This window comes from Chelonia mydas, chromosome 17 (assembly GCF_015237465.2).
Source record: "Chelonia mydas isolate rCheMyd1 chromosome 17, rCheMyd1.pri.v2, whole genome shotgun sequence".
In the NCBI taxonomy this organism is placed as follows: domain Eukaryota; kingdom Metazoa; phylum Chordata; order Testudines; family Cheloniidae; genus Chelonia; species Chelonia mydas.
The window spans coordinates 4523061-4546050 of record NC_051257.2 but is presented as its reverse complement, the minus strand read 5'-3'; the positions used below and the strand labels follow the sequence as shown (position 1 = coordinate 4546050).

General features: G+C 49.7%; 1 protein-coding gene across 1 annotated transcript in view; it reads right to left on the bottom strand.

The window, feature by feature from the left end:
- Positions 1-14005: 14005 nt before the first annotated feature.
- Positions 14006-22990, bottom strand: part of RPH3AL (rabphilin 3A like (without C2 domains)) — a 126794-nt gene continuing 117809 nt past the window's right edge. The window contains exon 9 of the mRNA XM_043531323.1: positions 14006-14283. Within this exon, the coding sequence (XP_043387258.1) occupies positions 14276-14283 (8 nt within the window). The 3' untranslated portion in view covers positions 14006-14275. The remainder of the gene's footprint in view (positions 14284-22990) is intronic.

The following is a 22990-nucleotide window of genomic DNA, read 5'->3' as shown; positions in this document are numbered from 1 at the left end:
TTGGCAATTACAGCACCAACTCACTACACACGGTCTTGCAGGTCAGCAACTTGTGTTGCTCCTCAGAGTGACACTAAGCAAAAGCAAGGTTCAGCAACTAATTTCAGATCAAGGCATTGATCGATGTGCTGACATCCAAAGCAAAGAGGTCCTCTAGTAAGCAGAGGACTGGGAGTCAGTCATCTCTCCATCTCTGGCACTGATTCAGGACAGCAATTCAGCACATGCTTAACGTTAAAGTGAAGTGTTATCCTGAACGGAGATTGAAAGCACATGTGCTTAAATCCCAAATCAAAGCCTCTGCCACTAGCTCAGTCTGTGATCTTGGACAAGTCTCTTAACATCTCTGTACCTTAGGGTATGTCTACACTACAAAATTAGGTCGAACTTATAGAAGTCAGTTTTGTAGAAAGCGTTTTTATACACTCGATTGTTTGTGTCCCCACACAAATGCTCTAAGTGCATGTAGTTGGCGGAGTGTGTCCACAGTACCGAGGCAACCGTCGACTTCCGGAGCTATCCCACAGTCTCCACCGCCCATCTGAATTCTGGGTAGAAATCCCAATGTCTGATGGGGCTAAAACATTGTCGCGGGTGGTTCTGGGTACATATCGTCAGGCCCCCCTTCCCTCCCTCCGTGAAAGCAACGGCAGACAATTGTTTTGCGCCTTTTTTCTTGAGTTACCTGTGCAGACGCCATACCACGGCAAGCATGGAGCCCACTCAGCTAACCGTCACCGTATGTCTCCTGGGTGCTGGCAGACATGGTACTGCATTGCTACACAGCGGCAGTTTATTGCCTTTTGGCAGCAGACAGTGCAGTATGACTGGTAGCCATCATTGACGTAGTCCTGGGTGCTCTTTTAACCGGGCGCCTGGGCAAACATGGGAGTGACTCAGCCAGGTCATTTCCCTTGTTTCATCTCGTGGTGATTGAGTCCTACCGACAGAGCACTGTCTTTTAGTCTGCAGCTAGGAGAAGACAATGGCCAGTAGTCATTCTGCACCATCTTCTGCCGAGCACCCAGGAGATGACGACGGCTAGTGGTCGTACTGCACAGTCTGCTGCCAACAAGATGTATAAAGATAGATGAAGTGGCTCAAAACAAGAAATAGACCAGATTTCTTTTGTATTCATTTTCTCCTCCCTCCCTCCCTCCCTCTGTGAAATCAACAGCCTGCTAAACCCAGTTTTGAGTTCTATCCTTGAGGGGGCCATTCATTTTCTCACAAAGCCACCCCCTTTGTTGATTTTAATTCCCTGTAAGCCATGTCAGTTGCCCCTCCCTCCGTCAGGGCAACGGCAGACAATCGTTCTGCGCCTTTTTTCTGTGCAGACGCCATACCATGGCAAGCATAGAGCCCGCTCAGCTCACTTTGGCAATTAGGAGCCCATTAAACACCACACGCATTATCCAGCAGTATATGCAGCACCAGAACCTGGCAAAGCAAAACTGGGCGAGTAGGCGACGTCAGCGCGGTGACGAGAGTGATGAGGACATGGACACAGACTTCTCTCAAAGCACGGGCCCTGGCAATGTGGGCATCATGGTGCTAATGGGGCAGGCTCTTGCGGTGGAACACTGATTCTGGGCCCAGGAAACAAGCACAGATTGATGGGACCACATAGTATTGCGGGTCTGGGACGATTCCCAGTAGCTGTGAAACTTTCATGGAACTTTGTGACTTGCTTTCCCCTGCCCTGACGCACAAGAACACCAAGATGAGAGCAACCCTCACAGTTGAGAAGCGAGCGGCAATAGCCCTGTGGAAGCTTGCAACACCAGACAGCTACCGGTCAGTCGGGAATCAATTTGGAGTGGGCAAATCTACTGTGGGGGCTGCTGTGATGCAAGTAGCCAACGCAATCAAAGATCTGCTGATATCAAGGGTAATGACCCTGGGAAATGTGCAGGTCATAGTGGATGGCTTTGCTGCAATGGGATTCCCTAACCATGGTGGGGCCATAGACGGAACCCATATCCCTATCTTGGCACCGGAGCACTAAGCCGGCGAGTACATAAACCGCAAGGGGTACTTTTCAATAGTGCTGCAAGCTATGGTGGATCACAAGGGACGTTTCACCAACATCAATGTGGGATGGCCAGGAAAGGTACATGACGCTCGCATCTTCAGGAACTCTGGTCTGTTTCAAAAGCTGCAAGAAGGGACTTTATTCCCAGACCAGAAAATAACTGTTGGGGATGTTGAAATGCCTATAGTTATCCTTGGGGACCCAGCTTACCCCTTAATGCCATGGCTCATGAAGCCGTACACAGGCAGCCTGGACAGTAGTCAGGAGCTGTTCAACTACAGGCTGAGCAAGTGCAGAATGGTGGTAGAATGTGCATTTGGACATTTAAAAGCGCGCTGGCACAGTTTACTGACTCGGTTAGACCTCAGTGAAACCAATATTCCCACTGTTATTACTGCTTGCTGTGCGCTCCACAATATCTGTGAGAGTAAGGGGGAGACGTTTATGGTGGGGTGGGAGGTTGAGGCAAACCACCTGGCTGCTGGTTACGCGCAGCCAGACACCAGGGCGGTTAGAAGAGCACAGGAGGGCACGTTGTGCATCAGAGAAGCCCTGAAAACCAGTTTCATGACTGGCCAGGCTACGGTGTGAAAGTTCTGTTTGTTTATCCTTGATGAAACCCCCCGCCCCTTGGTTCATTCTACTTCCCTGTAAGCTAACCGCCCTCCCCTCCTCCCTTTGATCACCGCTTGCAGAGGCAATAAAGTCATTGTTGCTTCACATTCATGCATCCTTTATTAATTCATCACACAAATAGGGGGATAACTACCAAGGTAGCCCAGGAGGGGTGGTGGAGGAGAGAAGCACCAGGAGGGGTGGTGGAGGAGGGAAGGACAAGGCCACACAGCACTTTAAAACTTATCGAATGCCAGCCTTCTGTTGCTTGGGCAATCGTTCTTGGGCATCTGGGTGAGGAGGCTATGGAACTTGGGGAGGAGGGTGGTTGGTTACACAGGGGCTGTAGCGGCAGTCTGTGCTCCTGCTGCCTTTCCTGCAGCTCAACCATACTCTGGAGCATATTAGTTTGATCCTCCAGCAGCCTCAGCATTGAATCCTGCCTCCCCTCATCACACTGCCGCCACATTTGAGCTTCAGCCCTCTCTTCAGCCCGCCACCTCTCCTCCCGGTCATTTTGTGCTTTCCTGCACTCTGACATTGTCTGCCTCCATGCATTCGTCTGTGCTCTGTCAGAGTGGGAGGACAGCATGAGCTTAGAGAACATTTCATCGCGAGTGCATTTTTTTCGCCTTCTAATCTTCGCTAGCCTCTGGGAAGGAGAAGATCCTGTGATCCTTGAAACACATGCAGCTGGTGGAGAAAAAGAAAGGGACAGTGGTATTTAAAAAGACACATTTTATAGAACAATGGGTACACTCTTTCACGGTAAACCTTGCTGTTAACATTACATACATAGCACATGTGCTTTCGTTCCAAGGTTGCATTTTGCCTCCCCCCACCGCGTGGCTACCCCCTCCCCGCGGCTAACAGCGGGGAACATTTCTGTTCAGCCACAGGCAAACAGCCCAGCAGGAATGGGCACCTCTGAATGTCCCCTTAAGAAAAGCACCCTATTTCAACCAGGCGACCATGAATGTTATCCTCAGGAGAGTGATATCAGAGAGATAAAGAACGGATGTTGTTTGAACGCCAGCAAACATACACTGCAATGCTTTGTTCTACAATGATTCCCGAGTACGTGTTACTGGCCTGGAGTGGTAAAGAGTCCTATCATGGAGGACGCAATAAGGCTGCCCTCCCAAAGCCTTTGCAAAAGGTTTCTGGGGAGTATATCCAGGACAGCCACGAATGCCAGGGCAAATTAATCATTAAACATGCTTGCTTCTAAACCATATATAGTATTTTAAAAAGGTACACTCACCAGAGGTCCCTTCTCCACCTGGCGGGTCCAGGAGAAAGCCTTGGGTGGGTTCGGGGGGTACTGGCTTCAGGTCCAGGGTGAGAAACAGTTCCTGGCTGCCGGGAAAATTGGTTTCTCCCCTTGCTTGCTGTGAGCTATCATCTTCCTCGTCCCCAAAACCTGCCTCCGTGTTGCCTCCATCTCCACTGAAGGAGTCAAACAACACAGCTGGGGTAGTGGTGGCTGAACCCCCTAAAATGGCATGCAACTCATCATAGAAGCAGCACGTTTTGGGCTCTGACCCGGAGCGGCCGTTTGCCTCTCTGGTTTTCTGGTAGGCTTGCCTCAGCTCCTTAAGTTTCACGCGGCACTGCTTCGGGTCCCTGTTATGGCCTCTGTCCTTCATGCCCTGGGAGATTTTGACAAAGGTTTTGGCATTTTGAAAACTGGAACGGAGTTCTGATAGCACGGACTCCTCTCCCCATACAGCGATCAGATCCCGTACCTCCCATTCAGTCCATGCTGGAGCTCTTTTGCTATTCTGGGACTCCATCATGGGACTCCATCACTCTGCTGATGAGCTCTGCATGGTCACCTCTGCTGATGAGCTCTGCATGGTCACCTACAGCTTGCCACGCTGGCCAAACAGGACATTGAAATTCAAAAGTTCGCAGGCCTTTTCCTGTCTACCTGGCCAGTGCATCCAAGTTGAGAGTGCTGTCCAGAGCGGTCACAATGGAGCACTCTGGGATAGCTCCCAGAGGCCAATACCATCTAATTGTGTCCACAGTACCCCAAATTCGACCCAACAAGGCCGATTTCAGCGCTAATCCCCTTGTTGGGGGTGGAGTAAGGAAATCAATTTTAAGAGCCCTTTAAGTCGAAAAAAAAGGCTTTGTCGTGTGGACGGGTGCAGGGTTAAATCGATTTAATGCTGCTAAATTAGACCTCAACTCCTAGTGTAGACCAGAGCTGAGTTTCCTCATCTGAAAAGTATTGGAAATACCTTACAAGGCTGCTGTTATTCTTATTTGTATTGCTGTAGCACATGGGAGCCCCAGTGATTGACTGGGACCATACTGTGCTAGGCTCTATACAAACACAGAGCGAAGAGACCATCCCTGCCCCAAAGAGGGAGCAAACTTCATCTGAAGCCTGCTTCCTAAATGAAGAATATCTCTGTGGCAAATTTCAACCTAATCTTCTCATTCAAAAAGTAGGGCCAATTTCTGCTCTGTTACTCCAGATTTACACCAGTGAAACTGATTGTGGAATCTAGTCCACTAATTTCTTTGTTATGGCATTTACAAATGATCCTACCACTTACAGTGGAGATGAGAGGTAGTAGCATTTCTAAGGGATCTTTATTTATGGTTGCATTAGACATAAGCTCTGGGTATCAGCTTCTCTGGTGAAAAACAAAACCATACACACCAAGAAACCACCTTCTTGCTGTGCTTGACAGGGCTAGTCAAGGTCACACATGGTTAGAATGATTTGCTCAAAACTGATCCCATGTTAAAGTTTACCATAAGACATCACTACAAATAATAATTTACATTCCATCCAAGGATCTCAAAAGCACATTGAAACATAATTGTCAAGGAGAGCTCACTGCACGCTTGTGAGATAAGGAAGTAGCATTCGCCTCATTTTACAGCTGGGAAAACTGATGCACAGACTGGTGACATGACTTGCCCAAGATTATGCAGTGAGTCAGTGTCAGAACTTGAGAACAGAACCTAGCAAATCCTATATCCCACTCCCCTGCTCTAACCACTTCCAGGGCTGGATTAAGGCATAGGCACTTTAGGCCAGTGGCTCCTGAAGCCAGGTGGTAACATTAGAATTTCATCTTTCCTTAAAAGAGTGTCTAGCTCTTGTGGTTGCAAAGAAAAATCTTGAAAATGTGATCCAAGCATGCCTGCTGCAATATTGTCTGCCTGAGTCCGCAGAGAGCCTGAAATAATATCTCTGAAATGTGTGAACTTCACAGCGTATTGCAGAGGGCACTAACACCAAGATCCACTGCTCTGGAGGTGCCAACCCAAAAGAGGATTCAATTGGACAGAAGAGAAGAGTGCAGTGAGCCTGACCCACCCTCCCAATCAGATCCACCCTAGCTGCTGCCCCACTACTCTCAAGGGGAGGGGGACCCCTCCTGCCATTGCAGGGTTTGGGGAAGGCACCCCACTAGCCCTGTGTGGGGGAGGGGACCCCTGCCACTCCTGGGGGAAGGTGGGGTGAGACCCTGGGTGCTGTGGTGTGACTAGGTGCCTTAATCCTGCCTTAATCCAGCCCTGCTGTTAGACATGAGCATATTTGTTTTTTCCTTCTAGTGAGCTTCACTACAGTGTGTGGGGGTGGGGGGTGCAGTGAGCTGAAAGCCAGTGTGCACCTTCCTCCACGACTGACTATGGTGCACTACTTCCTAGTGGATGCTCAGCTGTTGGGAATGAACCTACTTCCACTGAAGTCAATGAGAGTTCGGCCATCCACTACAATGGTATCTTGACGGAGCCCCTTACATGCAATGAGTGTTTAACCAGGTTGGATATGTGCCGTGCATTTGCTAAATAAAGCAGTAAGAGCAAGTAGGAAACTTGGTTAAATCATCCCAAGAGGCTTACTACAGGCTGGGCAGATTCAGGCTCCTCAGCAGCATTGTATACATGGCACATCCTGGCCTCCGCTGTTATTCTGTGCAAGTAATACACAAGGTTATCCATTCTCAAGCAAGTCCAGCTAAACACCATCATTTGATCAGATTTAACCAGTAATTACTGGCTGTGAACACTGTGGTAAAATACAGCCCACACGCCTTTGCAAAACAGACACAAACAAAACCCTTTTGAAAAGCCAGTCACAATGCAAACTGCTGCAAGAAAGAGCCCTCTTTGCTCTCTTTATCACTGCTTAAGATTCATAAACATGGGAATGGATGGAGGATTTTTTTCTGCTTTCCTACCACCAGATCCATCAGCAAGGACATGGGAAAAAGCATGAGGACATGCTGGTTTCTGCATTTTCAGTGCAATTTGGGATGATCCCAGATTAGCCTGTGACTCACTATGACCATATGGTTAATGGCAGTGTTGCCAACTCTCGCAGTTTTATTGTGAATCTCGCAATATTTGGTACTTTTCTTAAAGTGGGAGCATCTGGAATCCAGTGATTACATGAGAATCTCAGATCTCCATTTAAAAATTAAGTTTTTAGCCCTCCTGATTACAGAGAGAAGCTTGAAACTGTGACCCAATTTTACCCTCATGGCTCAAAAACCAAAAGACAATGATAAAGAACCCAAAGATTCTGTAAAACCTAATAATTTTTAAGCCACTCCTGATTTTTGAATGCTCAGAGCTGGCAATACTCAGCACATATTCTGCCAGTTTAATACCTCCTCCTTCATGTAGAAATCCTTCTGCAATGAAACCCAACTCCTGACTCAAGTCCCCCCTCCGAGCATATGATCACAGCATTGCTCAAAAACTAAGTGGGGTGGGTTTAGTTAGTATGTGAATAGGCAACCACGTATGCCCTAGCTCCCCTAGTGACAGTGGGTGCTCCATCACCTCCCAGCTAGATACCATCTCAGTTCTCACTGAGTTCCTTTCCCACAAGCCAACAAACATCCTTATCTTGCTTTTCTGGACTGGAGGCATGCAGCCAGGGAGCTTGAAAGAGATGGATGTATTGAATTTTAGTGCTTATTTGTCAATAGTCAGAAGGTGCCTCAGGTTATCACGTATACAGGGCCGGGAGGCGGAAGGAAGGTTCTCAGAGGACAGGCTCCAGCCTGTGTGCGTTACACTGACATCAGTGGCACTATTACATGTGTGTGGACGACAAGATCTGGAAGCTTTGCTGCAGCTGAAGGTCTGAGAGAGTGTTTCAGGAAGAAGTTTCCTTGTTAAGATTTTAGTTGCCCAGCCATTTCAGTCTGAGACAGGCTGGATTATGACATACAAATTATCAGTGCTGAAGAGCTCAGGAGAAATGGCAATGAAGTCTTAATTAAACACTGCCTCACTGGTTTGCAGTACAGAGGAGGGGAGTGTGTGTGCTGGCCCTTGATTCTTATGGGCTTGCATGCATTGCTTGTCACAGAGAAGGTTAAAGCCAAGAGAAATCGATCATGAGGGCAGGCTGGAGGAAGCTCATGGCAAAGAGGACATCAAGATGGTACCTTCAAAGTAGCTTCATACCAAGATGCCCAGGGAACTGTCTGGGAAGGCTCCAAGTTTGCTGAGAGCAGCTGTTGGATTTTTTGCTCTTTACACAACAAACACAACATGAAGGACCCCAACGGCACAACCAGGTCCCAAGTACCCATGTTACCTATCTATACACAAACATGCCAGGCTGGTTACGTACACACTGCTGCTCTGGCAGGATTCTGGAGGTTTCTAACACGTAGAAGACAGTGAGAGCTACTCTAAGCCTCACTAACTATTTAAAGGGACATTACCCTATTCCTATCCACTACAGCACTGATGGTAGCTAAATCAGTTTAGAGACCAAAAGAGACTGATCAGATCAGGGATTTTGTTCAGGTGTATCTCTAAAAAGAATGAGAGAGAGCATTCCTCCCCACCTTATTATTTGTATCCAGAAGGTTCACTCCGCTAGGTAGAAGAGTCTCTGCCCCACAGCTTACAATCTAAACGCACAAGACAGATGAAATGGAAACAGAAGCACAGAGAGGGAAGTCTTAGGTCACTCAGCAGGTCAGTGGCAAAGCCAAGCATAGAACTCGGATTCCTGGCAGCTCCCACTCCAGTGGCTACCCACTGGACCACACTGCCTCTCATCAGCTAATCCAGCTCTCAGTCAATGCACAATGGTTCCCTTTGTCCAGCCCAATTTTAAATGGCCCAAGAAATGTCTTCCATTGAAGACTGTTCCATGTCTAATAATTGATCTTCAGTGGTAGGAATATTTTCCTAATAGCCATCCTCTTGTTCCCATTTCAATTCATTGTGTCCCCCTCAGTTATACCCTACCCTGACCCTAGATCCTTAGCAATGGCTTTGCTGGCCAGAACTGCTGTCAGAGTCTGTCTGCTTCACTCTTTTCAGTTGCTGTGTCTCCTTTCCTTATGGAACTGTAAACTAAACTGCAGAGTAAACCTGGTGTGTCCAAGGGTGGGGTGAGAGTACTGCATAGCATCAATTCCTGCTAGGCTAATTTCATCTGCTCTGAGTGCATCAGCCAGCCCGAGTCAGCATTCAGTGAGATTATCCAGCTGACTTCCCTGAGCAGTTTTTTTCCTGTATTTCCCTCGTATCCTCCAGCCTTCCCCTCTCACTCTCACTCCAGGAGGATGACAGCACCATTTTTCCATTTTTTTGCTGGCAGGAGGGATAGAAACCCCACATTTACTCTGGAATCAATACCACCCACAGGGTGTGGGTCAGATAAATAGCAGCACTCTGGAAGGAGCAGGGTCTTTATACAGGTGCACAGGGCCCAGAGTCAGATTGGGAAGCGATACAGTAGTACCATAAAACATAGCATAGCATTGTGGGTACGGCCAAATGTTCAGAATTGCTGGATGTCCAGCAACCAAAGAGTTAACAATGACATTTAGGGCTTGGCCCTGCAGCCATGGAAGACCAGGGCCTTATGTGATTATCATTAGACTTCAAGAGTCAACACCCATTGAGCTGAATGGGGGCATGAAGTCAATGTATCCCTCTGAGGGCTCTTTCTGTTTGTTTCCAGACTCAAATTGACCAGCCCTGGGTCACATTGAGAAGGGTGTCCACCACTTCTGGCAGGGCTGGAAAGGAAAGCTGAAATTTTCCATAATGGCCTCAGATTTTAGAAACCTGACGTTTTGGGAGATCTGAACATTAGACTCTTGGGCCACATTTTCAAGTGCTTGGCTCCACAAATTGGGACCAGATTCCCCAAAAAGCCCAGTCCCATGAAGGCATCATGCCCCTCCATTCACCACAGCGCTTAACCGTATGCTTAACTTCAAGCATCATTGACTTTAATGGAACGTAAATGTATGTTTAAATGCTTTACTGGATTGAGTCTCCTCCCCCAGAATAATCAACACTACCACCATGCTCTTATATTGCACTTTTCATCAGTACTTTTCGAAGTGTTTTACAAAAGAGGTCATTATCCCCATTTTACAGATAGGGAAACTGAGGCACAGGGAGAGGCAGCGCCTTGCCCAAGATCACTCTGCAGATCCATGGCAGAGCCAGGAACAGAACCAATGTAGCCTGGGTGCCAATCAGCACTCTAGTCACTAGACCAGATTTTCAGAAGAGCTCCTTGCAAAATCTGGCCCCAGCTGGGAGGTTTCAGCAATTGAAAAGTCTGTCTCTTGGCTCTGATTTGCCAAGATGCTGAACACCCACAACTCCATCCATGGCAGCTGCAGGTGCTCAGCACTTTCTAAAAAACAGGCCCTTGGTTTCAAGCTGGACACCCCAAAACTGATGCACCCCAAACTAGTGACTACTCTGGAAGGTGTTGGTCCAATTTTCATTTTTAAACATATGCTTAAAGTGTGCAGAATTTGTTGGTGCCACCAGAAAGTCCTGGCAGGGGACACAGCTTCCATCAGACCCTTCTGTGTCCGTGATTGTGGTACAGCTTGCTAGTAGGACATATGGAAACCCAGAGTAAAAACCAGAGCTGAGCCATGCCACATTAGCACCAATTCCAGGCTTGATCCAAAACCCACTGAAGTCAAAGGGAATCTTTTTCCTGATTTGGATCAGCCCCCTTAGCAGACACAAGCACTAAGAATACACACACTACAAGGGAGACAAACGCCTGTCCTGCACACTCCTCACTGAGTTTTCAGGGCATAGACACAGCTGCAGAGAAAAGACCATCAATGCTCCTGTAGTATGAAAATGCCACATGCTGAGCTATGGGGATTCATAAAAACAACTTATTGGTTTCACCAAATTAAAGAGCAATTTGGCTGCATTGAGAGCACATTATAAATACTCCTCAGCCACATATACATCAGACTAATGACGTCCTGTCAAAAGCAATCCAAGCAAAACTTTGCTTACGTGCTAACTGCTACTTATTACTGTAGAAGTGCTTGTCACTGCCTTGAAAACGTTTGCACACCTCCATCCTTAGTGCTTCCCTACCCACTTCTCCCCAGGCCCTGCCAGGCAGGAGGGTAATTGTCCTGCTGCCTTCGTCACAAGGAAGCTGTAAACACACATCGACTAGCTGAGTGGTAGCAAATCCTGGCTGTGCTTGAGTGAGCCCTTCCCGTTTGGAAGCTGTTGGGGTGCACGGCAAGGGAACGCCTCACACTGGATTTTTTCCATGCAAAACCACTCTGAAAATACCGTTTTCATGCCCCATGTCACCTGTTGGGAGGGACAGCTCAGTGGTTTGAGCATTGGCCTGCTAAACCCAAGGTTGTGAGTTCAATCCTTGAAGGGGCCATTTAGGGATCTGGGGCAAAAATAAGGGATGGTACTTGGTCCTCCTGTGAAGGCAGGAGACTGGACTTGATGACCTTTCAAGGCTCCTTCCAGCTCTATGAGATAGGTGTATCTCCATATTAAAAACCTGTGAGCTGCTAAGAAGAAGGGACCAAATTCTGCTCCCAGATCCAGTGGTGTAAATCTGGAATGCTTTTCATACACTAATCTGGCTCCTCAGCTGGTGTAAATTGATTGATACCAGCTTTCGATCTGGCCCCTCGTGATTAGAGAGAAGGGCAGGACAGAGATACACTTCTCCCTCTGTTGTAGGTTTTGGAGACGGTAAGTAGGAGGAGAGAAAAGGTACAACAGAAACTTCCTGGCAGCAAGATCTACTACATTAGGCCATAGATGAGGGAGTCCTCCCCAAGGAGCAGGAGGAGGAAGACCCATTGCTTAGCCTGAAAATAAACACTAGGAATAGGAAATGTACCACAGGGAGCTGGCCCTCGGCTTTTTCCCCTCCCTGCCTTCTTTGGCCACAGCTCTGCACTCTTCACTGCTATCTACCGGCATGAGGCTGCCAATACACCCCGCTGATAAATGGCTTCTGTCGGAGGCAGACAGGCAAGCCCTGAAGAAGTGACCTTGCCCAAGGTGAGCGGAGCCCGACAGCACGGAAAGAGGAAAGACAACGAGCAGGAACAGCCATCCTAGACTTCATGAGGAAAGGGAGTTAGAGCGATTCTTCATTGCATTCTATGGCAAAGACACCAAGCTGTGGCTGCGCTTGAGAGTTGACATCGTAACCTGCCCCGGACATGAAGTTAGCACGTGGCTGGGAATAATCCCACTGTGAGTTGGCTTTTTTCAAAGCACTATAAAAGGGAGGCAGTATAGGCCCCTGGCTAGGGCTCCAGGCTAGGAGTCAGGAGAGCAGAGTTCCAGTGCAGGCTCTCCCACTTACCTGCTGTGTGCATGTGCTCTGTGCCTCAGTTTCCCCATGTGTAAAAAGATAACTGGCTTCCTTGCTAAAGTGCTTTGAGATCAATGGATAAGGACAAAACATTATTATTCAGACTGAGGTTTCCTTCATAGGGTTTGCCTTTCAGGATAGGATCCTTAGCCCCTCACATCTGGGGTCTTGACTCTGGTGGTAGCCTGTACCGCACGCTTCAGTATAAAGTGAAACCCTCACCTTAGACACTTAGCTCAATTCCTTCCTGACCCCGGCACACTATCACCTTCTGCCTCCAAGATTACACTTACACCTTGCATAAGAACAGGCCATATTAGTAGCTTAAAATCTCATCTCCCTGTTTAAAACCGTTTCATCTGCTAGTATCATGTGGCCATGAGTTTCACAGGATGAACATACATGTAAATTAACTTGGGACAAGCTCATGGTCCCCTTGTTTTCATATCACAAGGGGGCTAAAGAGGAGGGATGGAGTGGGTTTCACTACCAAACGTGTTTCACTACCTGACTCTGTTACATCAACTATTATAGCTGCCCTGGGCAAGGGAGCTGGAGACTGGAGTGAGCCCTACCCCCAGCACAGCCCCTGAAGCATGGGCTAGGGAGGCTGGCCTGTGTTACTGGCAGAGTTCCAGGTCCTGTGAGGGTACAGCTGGGCAGGGAGGGGCATCTCTATGCCCCCACTCTCCCAGTCCATGTGGACTAGAGCAGCTGTAAGTGCTGCCACTGAACATGCTCCGTGTCTGGAGCAATCTTACCTCCCTCTTGCCCAAAGAGCAGGGTTTTCACCATGCGTCTAACTCTGCTCCTGGTGTAGTGAATGTGCATTTGATCACGGACTTCAATGGGAGAACAGTTAGGCCAACCCTAAGAGCTTTAATTCCATCCAAAATATAGGCAGCTCCCCTCCCTGGAGAAGCCCACCTCCTCCCGCACTGCAAATCCAGCCCCTGCCTCAGAGCACAGCCTTGCATAGTCAGTCATTGACAAGCCACCTGGAAGGGTAACTTTAAATAGGGTGACCAGATGGCAAGTGAGAAAAATCGGGATGGGGGTAATAGGCACCTGTTTAAGACAAAGCCCTGAATATCGGGACTGTCCCTATAAAATCAGGACATCTGGTCACCCTAAGTTTAAATGACAAACTCCATTTTTTCTAGCTCTGCTGTTTCTATCCCAGAAGGGGGGTGAGCCAGAGGAGGGGTCTCTGACTAACTCAGAGCATAGATCACATCTCATCAGAGAGGTCATCTCATACCTACCTCCCCCTCCCATTCACAAAAGCTCTGAGCCACCTCCCCTCCCATTGGCCATCATCACGCAGCAGCCACAGGATTGCTTCCATGGGAAAATGGCTAATGGCTTTGTAGTTTCTTTTAATGCAGTTTAGCAGCCGGAAAGGATGACGAGCCAGCACCACGTGACTTGCCTGCTCCACAGACCAGGGCTTGAGAACCTCTAAGCTGGAGGATTTTAGCCAGTGGTGAGAAATTCTCTACCCTGCCCTAAAGTCATGCTCCAGTTATCCTACCTCCCAGGTTCAGTGAGTCACCCTCAGAAGCGATGCTGGCTGGGCACTGAGCCCATTCCATTTCCGATTAGATCTACAATATATTTAGATCTGTTATCTTGTGTCAACCACAGTGAGTCAACATGGTACAATATCCACTCAGACTCAGGAGCCGCACCCCACCCCCAAGAACTTTCCATACCTGTTACCCAGGGAGAGCTGAAATTGGGGCGTTTTGTAGCCTGGGTACCAGTCACGGATGTATGGGCTCACTTGCAGGGGTGTGTTGGCCGATAAGATCATCCACCAGTGGCACCTCTCCAGGGGCAGCAAGGAGAATGAGCCACAGCTGTTTGCCACACGGTTAGCAGAGACCAGTGTTTTCATGACTAGCCTGGGGGTCGACGTGCCAATCACATGCATCATCCTTAGTCTGAAGATCGTGCAATTCCCGCACATGGCGTGGGGGCCATCAGGAGCCTGCAAGGAAGAAGAGTTCATTTCTCAGTGTCTGAGCTGAGAGGAGAGAGCAGAAGCTGCACATATCCCTGGCCCTCTGACAGCTGCCTGGTGACATGCTGTCTGCAGAACTACAGCCCTGCAGTTTTTCCACACAGTCCTGTTGTCAATGTGACTAGCCCAGCATGGCACATGCCAGCCTCTAAGACTACGCACCCAGCCAGAACCACTTGTTTGGGAGCGGAGAAGGCAGCTCAGGTCTTGTTGTGTCACCGGCCAGGATGGTCTGCTACAAACCATCAGCCCCAGCAGCATATCGCCTCTCCAGTGCGGATCCAGCAGCTCCTTCCCTGTTTTCTCCAGCTGGATGGCGACTGGCCTGTATGTTGGGCTGGCTGGGTGCAATTTTAGAAGCTTGTACTTATGCCCAGCCAGGCCAACATATGGGCCATTAACCAGACAGAGTGGGACGCTGTCACTTACAGCCTCGAGACCCATCCTGAACTGGACGGGACCAAACTATAAGTGTCACATTCAGGCCAGGGTGGATCTGAAAAGAGCCTGAGCCACGCAGGCCGAGCTGGTCTCTGAGCACCTCCTACCCAGGGGGTCGACCCAGTGGCAGCAGCTGCATGTACTGCTTCTGCTGGCCATCCCCCCTTTGCTGCACTCTCTCAAAACAAAAAAAGGAGAAGGCCGACAGAGATGGGCAATGGGCATGGGGAGCGAGAAGCCCCCACCAGGCTGAGCCCTAAGGATAAGACAGCAGCACTGACAGGTTCTAGGGGACGTGTCCGGTTCAGGTTGGGTCTGAAGATGACTTGACACTCGTGGGTTGGGTTCGGGTCAGCTAGGCTCGGCTTGCGTTCGGGTCTGGGCTAGGCTTCAAAGTTAGGCCTGAGTAGACATCTAGTGTCAGTATCCTAAATTGCCCAGGAACAGCCCTCTGGGTGCCAGGATAAAAGGGACATTACACATCTCTTTACTCCCCTTCAGTCATTTAATTGTTGGGGGCACAAACCTGCCTGCCTTGCCCACCTACATTACCACCATTCAAGTCAAACTACTCCAAGGCAGAGCCTCACCCAGGGATTTCACTTGGGGTTAGCTCAGACCTATCCATCACTACTCGGCCTGAGTAAGGGCAGAACCTAATCAGTAGTCTCGGAAGCGCCTTCCCCTTGTTTCCCTTGATGGGATACACAAGGAACACGCAAGGTTGGCAGGTCTCTGATTGCCCAGCTCAGGCTAGCTCAGTGTGGCTCCAAGATGTTCCATTCTGTCAGTTCACCCGACAAAGCCAGCGCGGACGCTCCTGGAGGTGCCAGTCCCCACGTGCAGCATAGCTACATGTAGGATGAAACCCACCATGCACGGGAACAGCGCAAGGCTCAAGCACCCCTTCATTCTCAACACAAGTACTTAGGTGGTGCATAGGCCTCTGTGCAGGGGTGAATTTTGCTCACCAGTGAGGGCAGCCACTGGATGAGACACCATCCAAAGCGCCCAATCTGGCAGGTTTAAGCAAGCAAAACTCCCACCGACTTCTGTGGGAATGACGTGGGCATATATAGGCTAGTGGGGAAGGCCCTGACTGCTAAGCAGGGGAGGCCCTGATTGCTTTCTCCCCTCCCCACTTACACAGCACTACAGCATCTGGCTGCATCTGTTCCAAGACTGAGCAGCACTCACGTGGAGGCAGCCAAATCCAGGGACATTTTCTTTCTCCTTTTCCCCCGCCTCCTCTGCTGAGCGCTTGGAAATTTCCCCAATGATTCCTGCCTTTCCTCATCAGAAATTATTGCTACGGAAATACAGGCTGAGCTAGGGCTGATTAATCTCCCCGTCACTGCACACTTACCATCCCTTTTTACAGGCTGCAAAGTCCTGAGTGGTTTTAATTCCAGCTCAGTCGTAGCAGGACTAACTAGGTAAAGCTGCTCTCCTATTAGGGCATGGCTAGTAATGGTGAATGTGCTTTTCGCAAGCACTTGTAAATGCCACTGCCTGGGCCACTACTGTTAAGCTGGAGGGTCATGATCTCTATCATAGTTTTTCCACCGGGAATCCAAACAGGCATTCTGCAGGGACCCTCGTGCTTCTTCAAAGCCAGGCAAAGTCACAGGCCCTGATTCAGCCAGGGCTGCAAGGAAAGCTGTGGATGGAGCGGAGATGGAGGGACATGGCTCATTTGTAGAAATGATGCAGTGGGATGGGAAAGAGATGGCTCAAGTAGGAGTGGATAGAAATCTACTACGAACAATTACGCAGGGGGCGGGAGTGGGAAGGGATGACTCAGTTAGGAACAATTACTCCAGGGTGGACAGAGTTAATCTAAGAGTGGTTTCTTTGCATGGGGATGATGGCCCAGACGAACAGCTTGTTACTCTGCTGTGTGCAAGATAATACTCAACTAAGGAGCAGTTACCTGCTGGATCTGATGGTCCCAAGAGGAGCCGTTACACAGGGAGGGCCAAAGAACAAACCTTTGCTAGGAGTAGAACAGAAGTAAGCAATTTAAGGCAATCCCAGTTGCAGGACAGTGCTTTGTGCCCTAAATTGGTGGGCTTTAGCACTGCGTGGCACCTTAAGGTGCTAGGGACTGGAGGGTCCATAAAGCCTTATGCTGTTAGATCATTTCACTCCTGGGCTTTGTGGGCTAGTGCACTAGCTGTTAGTGCTAAAGGCACACTACGTCTATCTTGGGTATAAGTCACTATTGTAGCAGCCAAGCCCCTCACCGTTCCAATAGGGAATGGAAGCACAGAGAGATTAAATGACTTGCCAAGGACACAAACATTTTGTGGTACACCAGGGAATTTAACCCAGGCCTCAAGTCCCAGGTCAGGACCCTAACCACTCGACCATCCTTCCTGCATTCAGGGAATCCCTGGACATGAAAGGGTTAACCTTGATAGCTGCTTGTGGGTCTCACTCACGCTGTGGGCTAGGGTGGGCTAAGCTGTACAGTGTTATTGTAACCGAGCTCAGGCAGATGGCAATCTGAAAGCTCCTAGATTGCAAAGGTGACACAGGAGGGTCAGGGTCATTGCTCTTTGCTCCCGTTGGTGTCCGCATGTGCAGCCCTCCATCCCCTGCACCCACTGTCAGAACAGAGATTTACAGGGGAAGGGAACTGGGCTGGCACAGTAAACCAGTGCTCCGGCTGCCACCTGGCTGCTATTAACACAACAGGGCACACCTTCCTTGCTGCCAGTGAACCAGATAGCTCAGGGGCAGAACAGGGAATTCAGTTGGCCAGCGAGTTCAAGAGGAGGTGAATGAGAATGCAAGTCACCTGGTGGCTGCGTCTAAACAGGCTCTTAGAACAAGCGGCAGGTGGAGATATTAGGGAATAAGCTATTTCCAGAGACTGTGGCTGCTGCTCTGCTAAGCAATGGGGCTTAGCGTAACAACCACCATGATGCATTTTCTATTCAAAAAAAGAAAAAAGTAGCAAGTTCTTCTCCTTTATTATTTGTGAGCCAGAGCAGGCCCAAACCCACCTCGAGCTGGGGAAAGTTCTGATCCAGATCCCATCCTCACAGGTGGCTAGTACCTTAGTGGACCTGAAAGCTGGTGGAATGAGCTTGGGGTGGGCACAAAATCCTACAGAACACATGCAGCACCAAAAGCAGCAATGGAAACTCCCACCGAGTTGCCAAGCTTGGAGGTTACACGGATATTGAGAGGGTGTTTAGACAAGTCCATGCAGATGTGAGCACCCACCTCTGGAATACGGATGCCCTCGGTAGGTAGGGGCACCCCTCACCACAGGGCAACCCTGAACATTCATCTGGCTATTTATTACTGGCATTGGCAGGCAGCATTGCAACAGAGCTGTGGGCTTGGTTTCCTTCACTGCTTGGTTTGGTGCTAGTGTTCACTCAAGGGGGGAAAAAAAAAATCCAACATGCACAACTCAAATAACCTTAAGAATCTGCAATAAACGTTTTATTTTAAAGAAAACAAAACGCTAATGGCGAGTTGGTGTGAGTCACTAATGAAAGACCAAACCTCAAGCTATGGCTTCACTTAAACCATTACAGTGGCACAGCTGTGATGCTACAGCACTTCAGTGTGGAGACGACCTACGCTGACGGGGGAGGTGGATCACCTAAGCCCAGGAGGCGGTAGCTAGGTTTACAGAAGAATTCTTCTGTTGCCTTAGTGCTGTCTATGCCGGGGGTTAGGTTGGCATAGCCACATCCCCCAGGAGTGAGGATTTATCACACCCCGAGAGATGCAGCTATGACAATGTAAGTTCCCAGCACAGAGCAGCTCTCAGTCTCAACAAAGAGAGCTTTGTCCCCACTCAGACAGTTCTCTTTTACAGATAGACAATCAACCCCAGGACCTCATAGTGCATGGACTCCAGAAGAGCTAGCCTTAGAATCATAGAAGATTAGGGTTGGAAGGGATGTCAGGAGGTCATCTGATCCAAACCCCCGCTCAAAGCAGGACCAACACCAACTAAATCATCCCAGCCAGGGCTTTGTCAAGCCGAGCCTTAAAAACCTCTAAGGATGGAGATTCCACCACCTCCCTGGGTAACCCATTCCAGCGCTTCACCATCCTCCTAGTGAAATAGTTTTCCCCCGCCCCAAATCCAACCTAGACCTCCCCCACTGCAACTTGAGACCACTGCTTCTTGTTCTATCATCTGCCACCACTGAGAACAGCTGAGCTCCATCCTTTTTGGAACCCCCCCTTCAGGTAGTTGAAGACTGCTATCAAATCCCGCCTCATTCTTCTCTTCTGCAGACTAAACGAGCCCAGTTCCTTCAGCCTCTCCTCATAAGTCATGAGCCCCAGCCCCCTAATAGTTTTCATCTCTCCAATGAACTCTCTCCAATTTGTCCACATCCTTTCTGTAGTGGAGGGCCCAAAACTGGATGCAATACTCCAGATGTGGCCTTACCAGTGCCGAATAGAGGGGAATAATCACTTCCCTCGATCTGCTGGCAATGCGCCTACTAATGCAGCCCAATATGCAGTTAGCCTTCTTGGCAACAGACACACTGTTGACCATATCCAGCTTCTCATCCACTGTAATCCCTAGGTCCTTTTCTGCAGAACTACCGCTTAGCCAATCGGTCCCTAGCCTGTAGCAGTGCGTGGGATTCTTCCGTCCTAACTGCAAGACTCTGCACTTGTCTTCATTGAGCCTCATCAGATTTATTTTAGCCTAATCCTCCAACTTGTCTAGGTCACTCTGGACCCTATCCGTACCCTCCAGTGTATCTACCTCTCCCCCCAGCTTAGCGTCATCCACAAATTTGCTCAGGGTGCAATCCATCCCATCATCCAGATCATTAATGAAGTGTTGAACAAAACTGGCCCCACGACAGATCCCTGGGGCACTCTGCTTGATACCGGCTGCCAACTAGACATTGAGCCATTGATCACTACCCGTTGAGCCAGACAATCTAGCCAGCTTTCTATCCACCTTATAGACTTTCTGGATAGAAGTTAGTGTTTGGTACTGCAGGCACAGCATGCTGAAGAATCAGAGAAGGCAGTGCAGAACGGGGAAGAAAATTGGCAGCATATGATCTCCAAAAGGAAGAAAGAGGAGAACCCATGTATCCCCAATGCAGATAGAGGTAAGAAACCGTTTTCAGGCTCTCAGCACAGGTACTATGGTGGAGAATGGTTTGGAAGAGTCATCTGAGGGAAGGGATCAGAAGGAGACACCATTGACCAGAAGGCATGGGATGCCTAGTCCTAGGGATAGGGGTTCCACGACCACCACTCCCAAGTGTGCTGCTTGCCTGGAGCTAGAATTCAGGATGTGACGGAGCGTCTGCCAAGACTGATCAAGCCCTCGGACCGCTACCCCTTCCTACTTCTTGCCTTGCCCATGCCCACTGATGCAATAGCTAGCATCAGGACACAATAAGGGTGGAATAAACAAGGGCTCTTGTCTTTTTCAGCTGGTTACCATTGTCCTGTTCTGCTTAACTGCTGGAGACTGGTACTCTATGTCCAGGGTGGGCATCAGGCAGAACGACAGCATCCTTAAGCATAAGCGAAATGCAGTGCTGCTGTAGCAACCACTGCTCCAGGCACGTCAATGGTGTAGATCCCCAGTGACTCCTGTGAGACTGAGCAGAATCCAGCCCACTGTGAAGGTTACTGCCCTGAAGCACGAGATCAGATTGCCCGCACATGCACCCATTTCCCTTACTCACATGTATGGAAAGCCACCAACACACCTATATCCAGCCCCTGTTGAGTCCAAAAGTGTCCTGCTGTGCATGGTACAGACAGAGGTCCCAATCCTGGCTAGGGTACATAAGAGGGGAAACAGTGCCTGGGTACCCCTCCCCTCCACTGTGTCTGGCTACTGGAGGAGACAGGCTAGCAAAGCCAGCAATGCTGTAGGCTCCAGTGGGGACCTGGTCCATGGCTGACTAGGTATGGGCTGTGGCTAACCCTAGCATCCTCCATTGCATAGCAGCCATGGGGCAGCAGTCGGGTTGTGGGGGGGCATGGCGGGCTGGAGGAGAGGTGCATTCCTGGAGACATTATGCCCAGTCCTGACCTCTGCTGGCATACTGCCTCCAGCTGTCCCTGGTGGAGCTTTACCCCTCCTCCCAACCAGAGGTCTGGCTCACAACGACACCCACAGCAGGTCGGCACTTGCTTCACAACTGAAAATCAATCCAGCTACCTGCCATTCACTGAAGGGCTCAAGTGGGTATCAGGAGTGACGTGGCAGCTCCAGGAGTTTCCACAAAACAAGGCACCTCTCTCTTCCAAATGGTGCTGCACAGACCCTCCCAACCCCACTCTTTATGGAAACTGCTGAACTCAGAGACCTTTTGCTACCAGGGACACACGACACATTGTCACACAATAGGGCTCCAGTCAGAGTGCTGCCCATGGGCTACTGGGTATCGAAGCTCGAGCAGTGATGTCCACTCCCTACTCAAACACAGTCACGGCTAGGCAGAGGGAATAGACATGCTCCCAGAGCTGGAGCAACCCTGCTTGGGTGTTTGTGCAGGGTAGGAAGAACCCTCCCTCTTCCTATCTGTTCTGTGCACAGTGGCACTGAGAGCTAATAAGGACACAAATCACGACAGCGTGGCAGCATCTAGGCAAGCGGCCAGCTGGACTCCTGCTAAACTCTGCTAGTTACCATATCCTGCTACTCCCCTCTCCATTTGCCTGCTTTGATTCTCGGGTGCCTCCTGCCTGCCGAGTGTCTGTTCTCTGGGCCAGGGACTGTCTCCTCCATTATTCACGTACACAGTGCCCGGCACAGAGAGGGGTTCCTAGGCCCTCCCACAGGATAAATCCGAACCAACCACTGAGCGTTCAACCCGTCTATGCAGTGCTAACCCCCCGGTACCGCAGAAAGACACATTCTATCAAGCCATAAAGAAAAGCTGGACCGGAGGGTTCAGCACATTCCTCTGCGTGTTACGCTCAATGTACAATGCTATGTAAATCATCATCTGCGAATCCTAGCTCAAGGGAGCACTCAGGGAACTGACCAAAGCCCAGGAACTGGACAGAAGCGGTCGGACGACGGTGGCACAGAATGTGGGGTATGCTTTGGAGGGGGCTTGTACAACAGGAGGGAATGGAAGCCTCCTGCCCTAATCCCCCAACCGAGGGAGGTAGATACACATCTCCCTGTACCTACATGACCCCTATCACATCACATCTGAGCACCTCCAGCTCTAATGCATTTATCCTCCACTGCCCTGGCAAGGGCTAGTTTCTCCGTTTTACAGATGGGGAGCTGAGGCCCAGAGAGACTAAGTGACTCAGCTAAGGTCACCAAAGAAGCCTGGGGTGGAGCAGGGAATTGAACCAAGGTCTGCTGAGTCCCAGCCTATTGCTCTAACTTCCTCTGCATCCACGCCCACTTCACAGGGACATTTTCCATTGACTGAGTGGCCTTGGGAGCACAGGTCCTAGAGAACACCTGAGGGCGGGGCTACTAAATCCCTTCAAAATCTCCCCAGATTGCTTACCATTCTCACCACTAAGTATATTAATGTACACAACAGCTACCAGGTGGGTTCAGCTCACGGGAAGCAATGGGCATGCTCCAGTGGTTCTCAGCCTTTTCACCTTTGAGGACCCCTACAAAATCTCAAAATGGCCATGCAGACCCCTTTGGAAATCTTAGACATGACCCCCAGGGTCTGCGGACCACAGACTGAAAAATCACTGCCCCAGATGAAGCAGTTCCTACACAAGCAGAGCTCCCAGAGCTGTGCGTGTTCTCAGCAACTCTCCCAGCCACCCAAGTGAAGACACGCATAAAGCAGCCTGGGACAGGTTCTGCTGCTTTCCAGCTGCAGGAAGATACCAGTCAGCACATGCCAAGTGGGAAAGGGCAGAGGGCAGATCCTGGATCTTAGCCACAGCTGTATGAACACAGCCTATTAAGTCCTGGGGCTGATAGGTGGAGCCCAAAGTAAGCAAAGGAAGGTCATGCCTTAGGAGGAGGGAGGGGCTACAGGAAATATGTATGGGGGACAAAAATAAATGAACAAAAAAGGGATGGGGTGCAGGTCATAGGGTTAGTGACGGGACACCCAACACAGAACCCCAGACAACACCTGACATGCTGAGGAGTCCAAGGAATCCAGCCGCTGCTCTGCAGACAAGGAGTGACTCCAGATTCACACCAGTTTAAGCAGAGATGAAAACCTATTCCCAGACTCAACGTCTCAGAGGGTGGTCTGGAGGGCAGAGCGCGCTG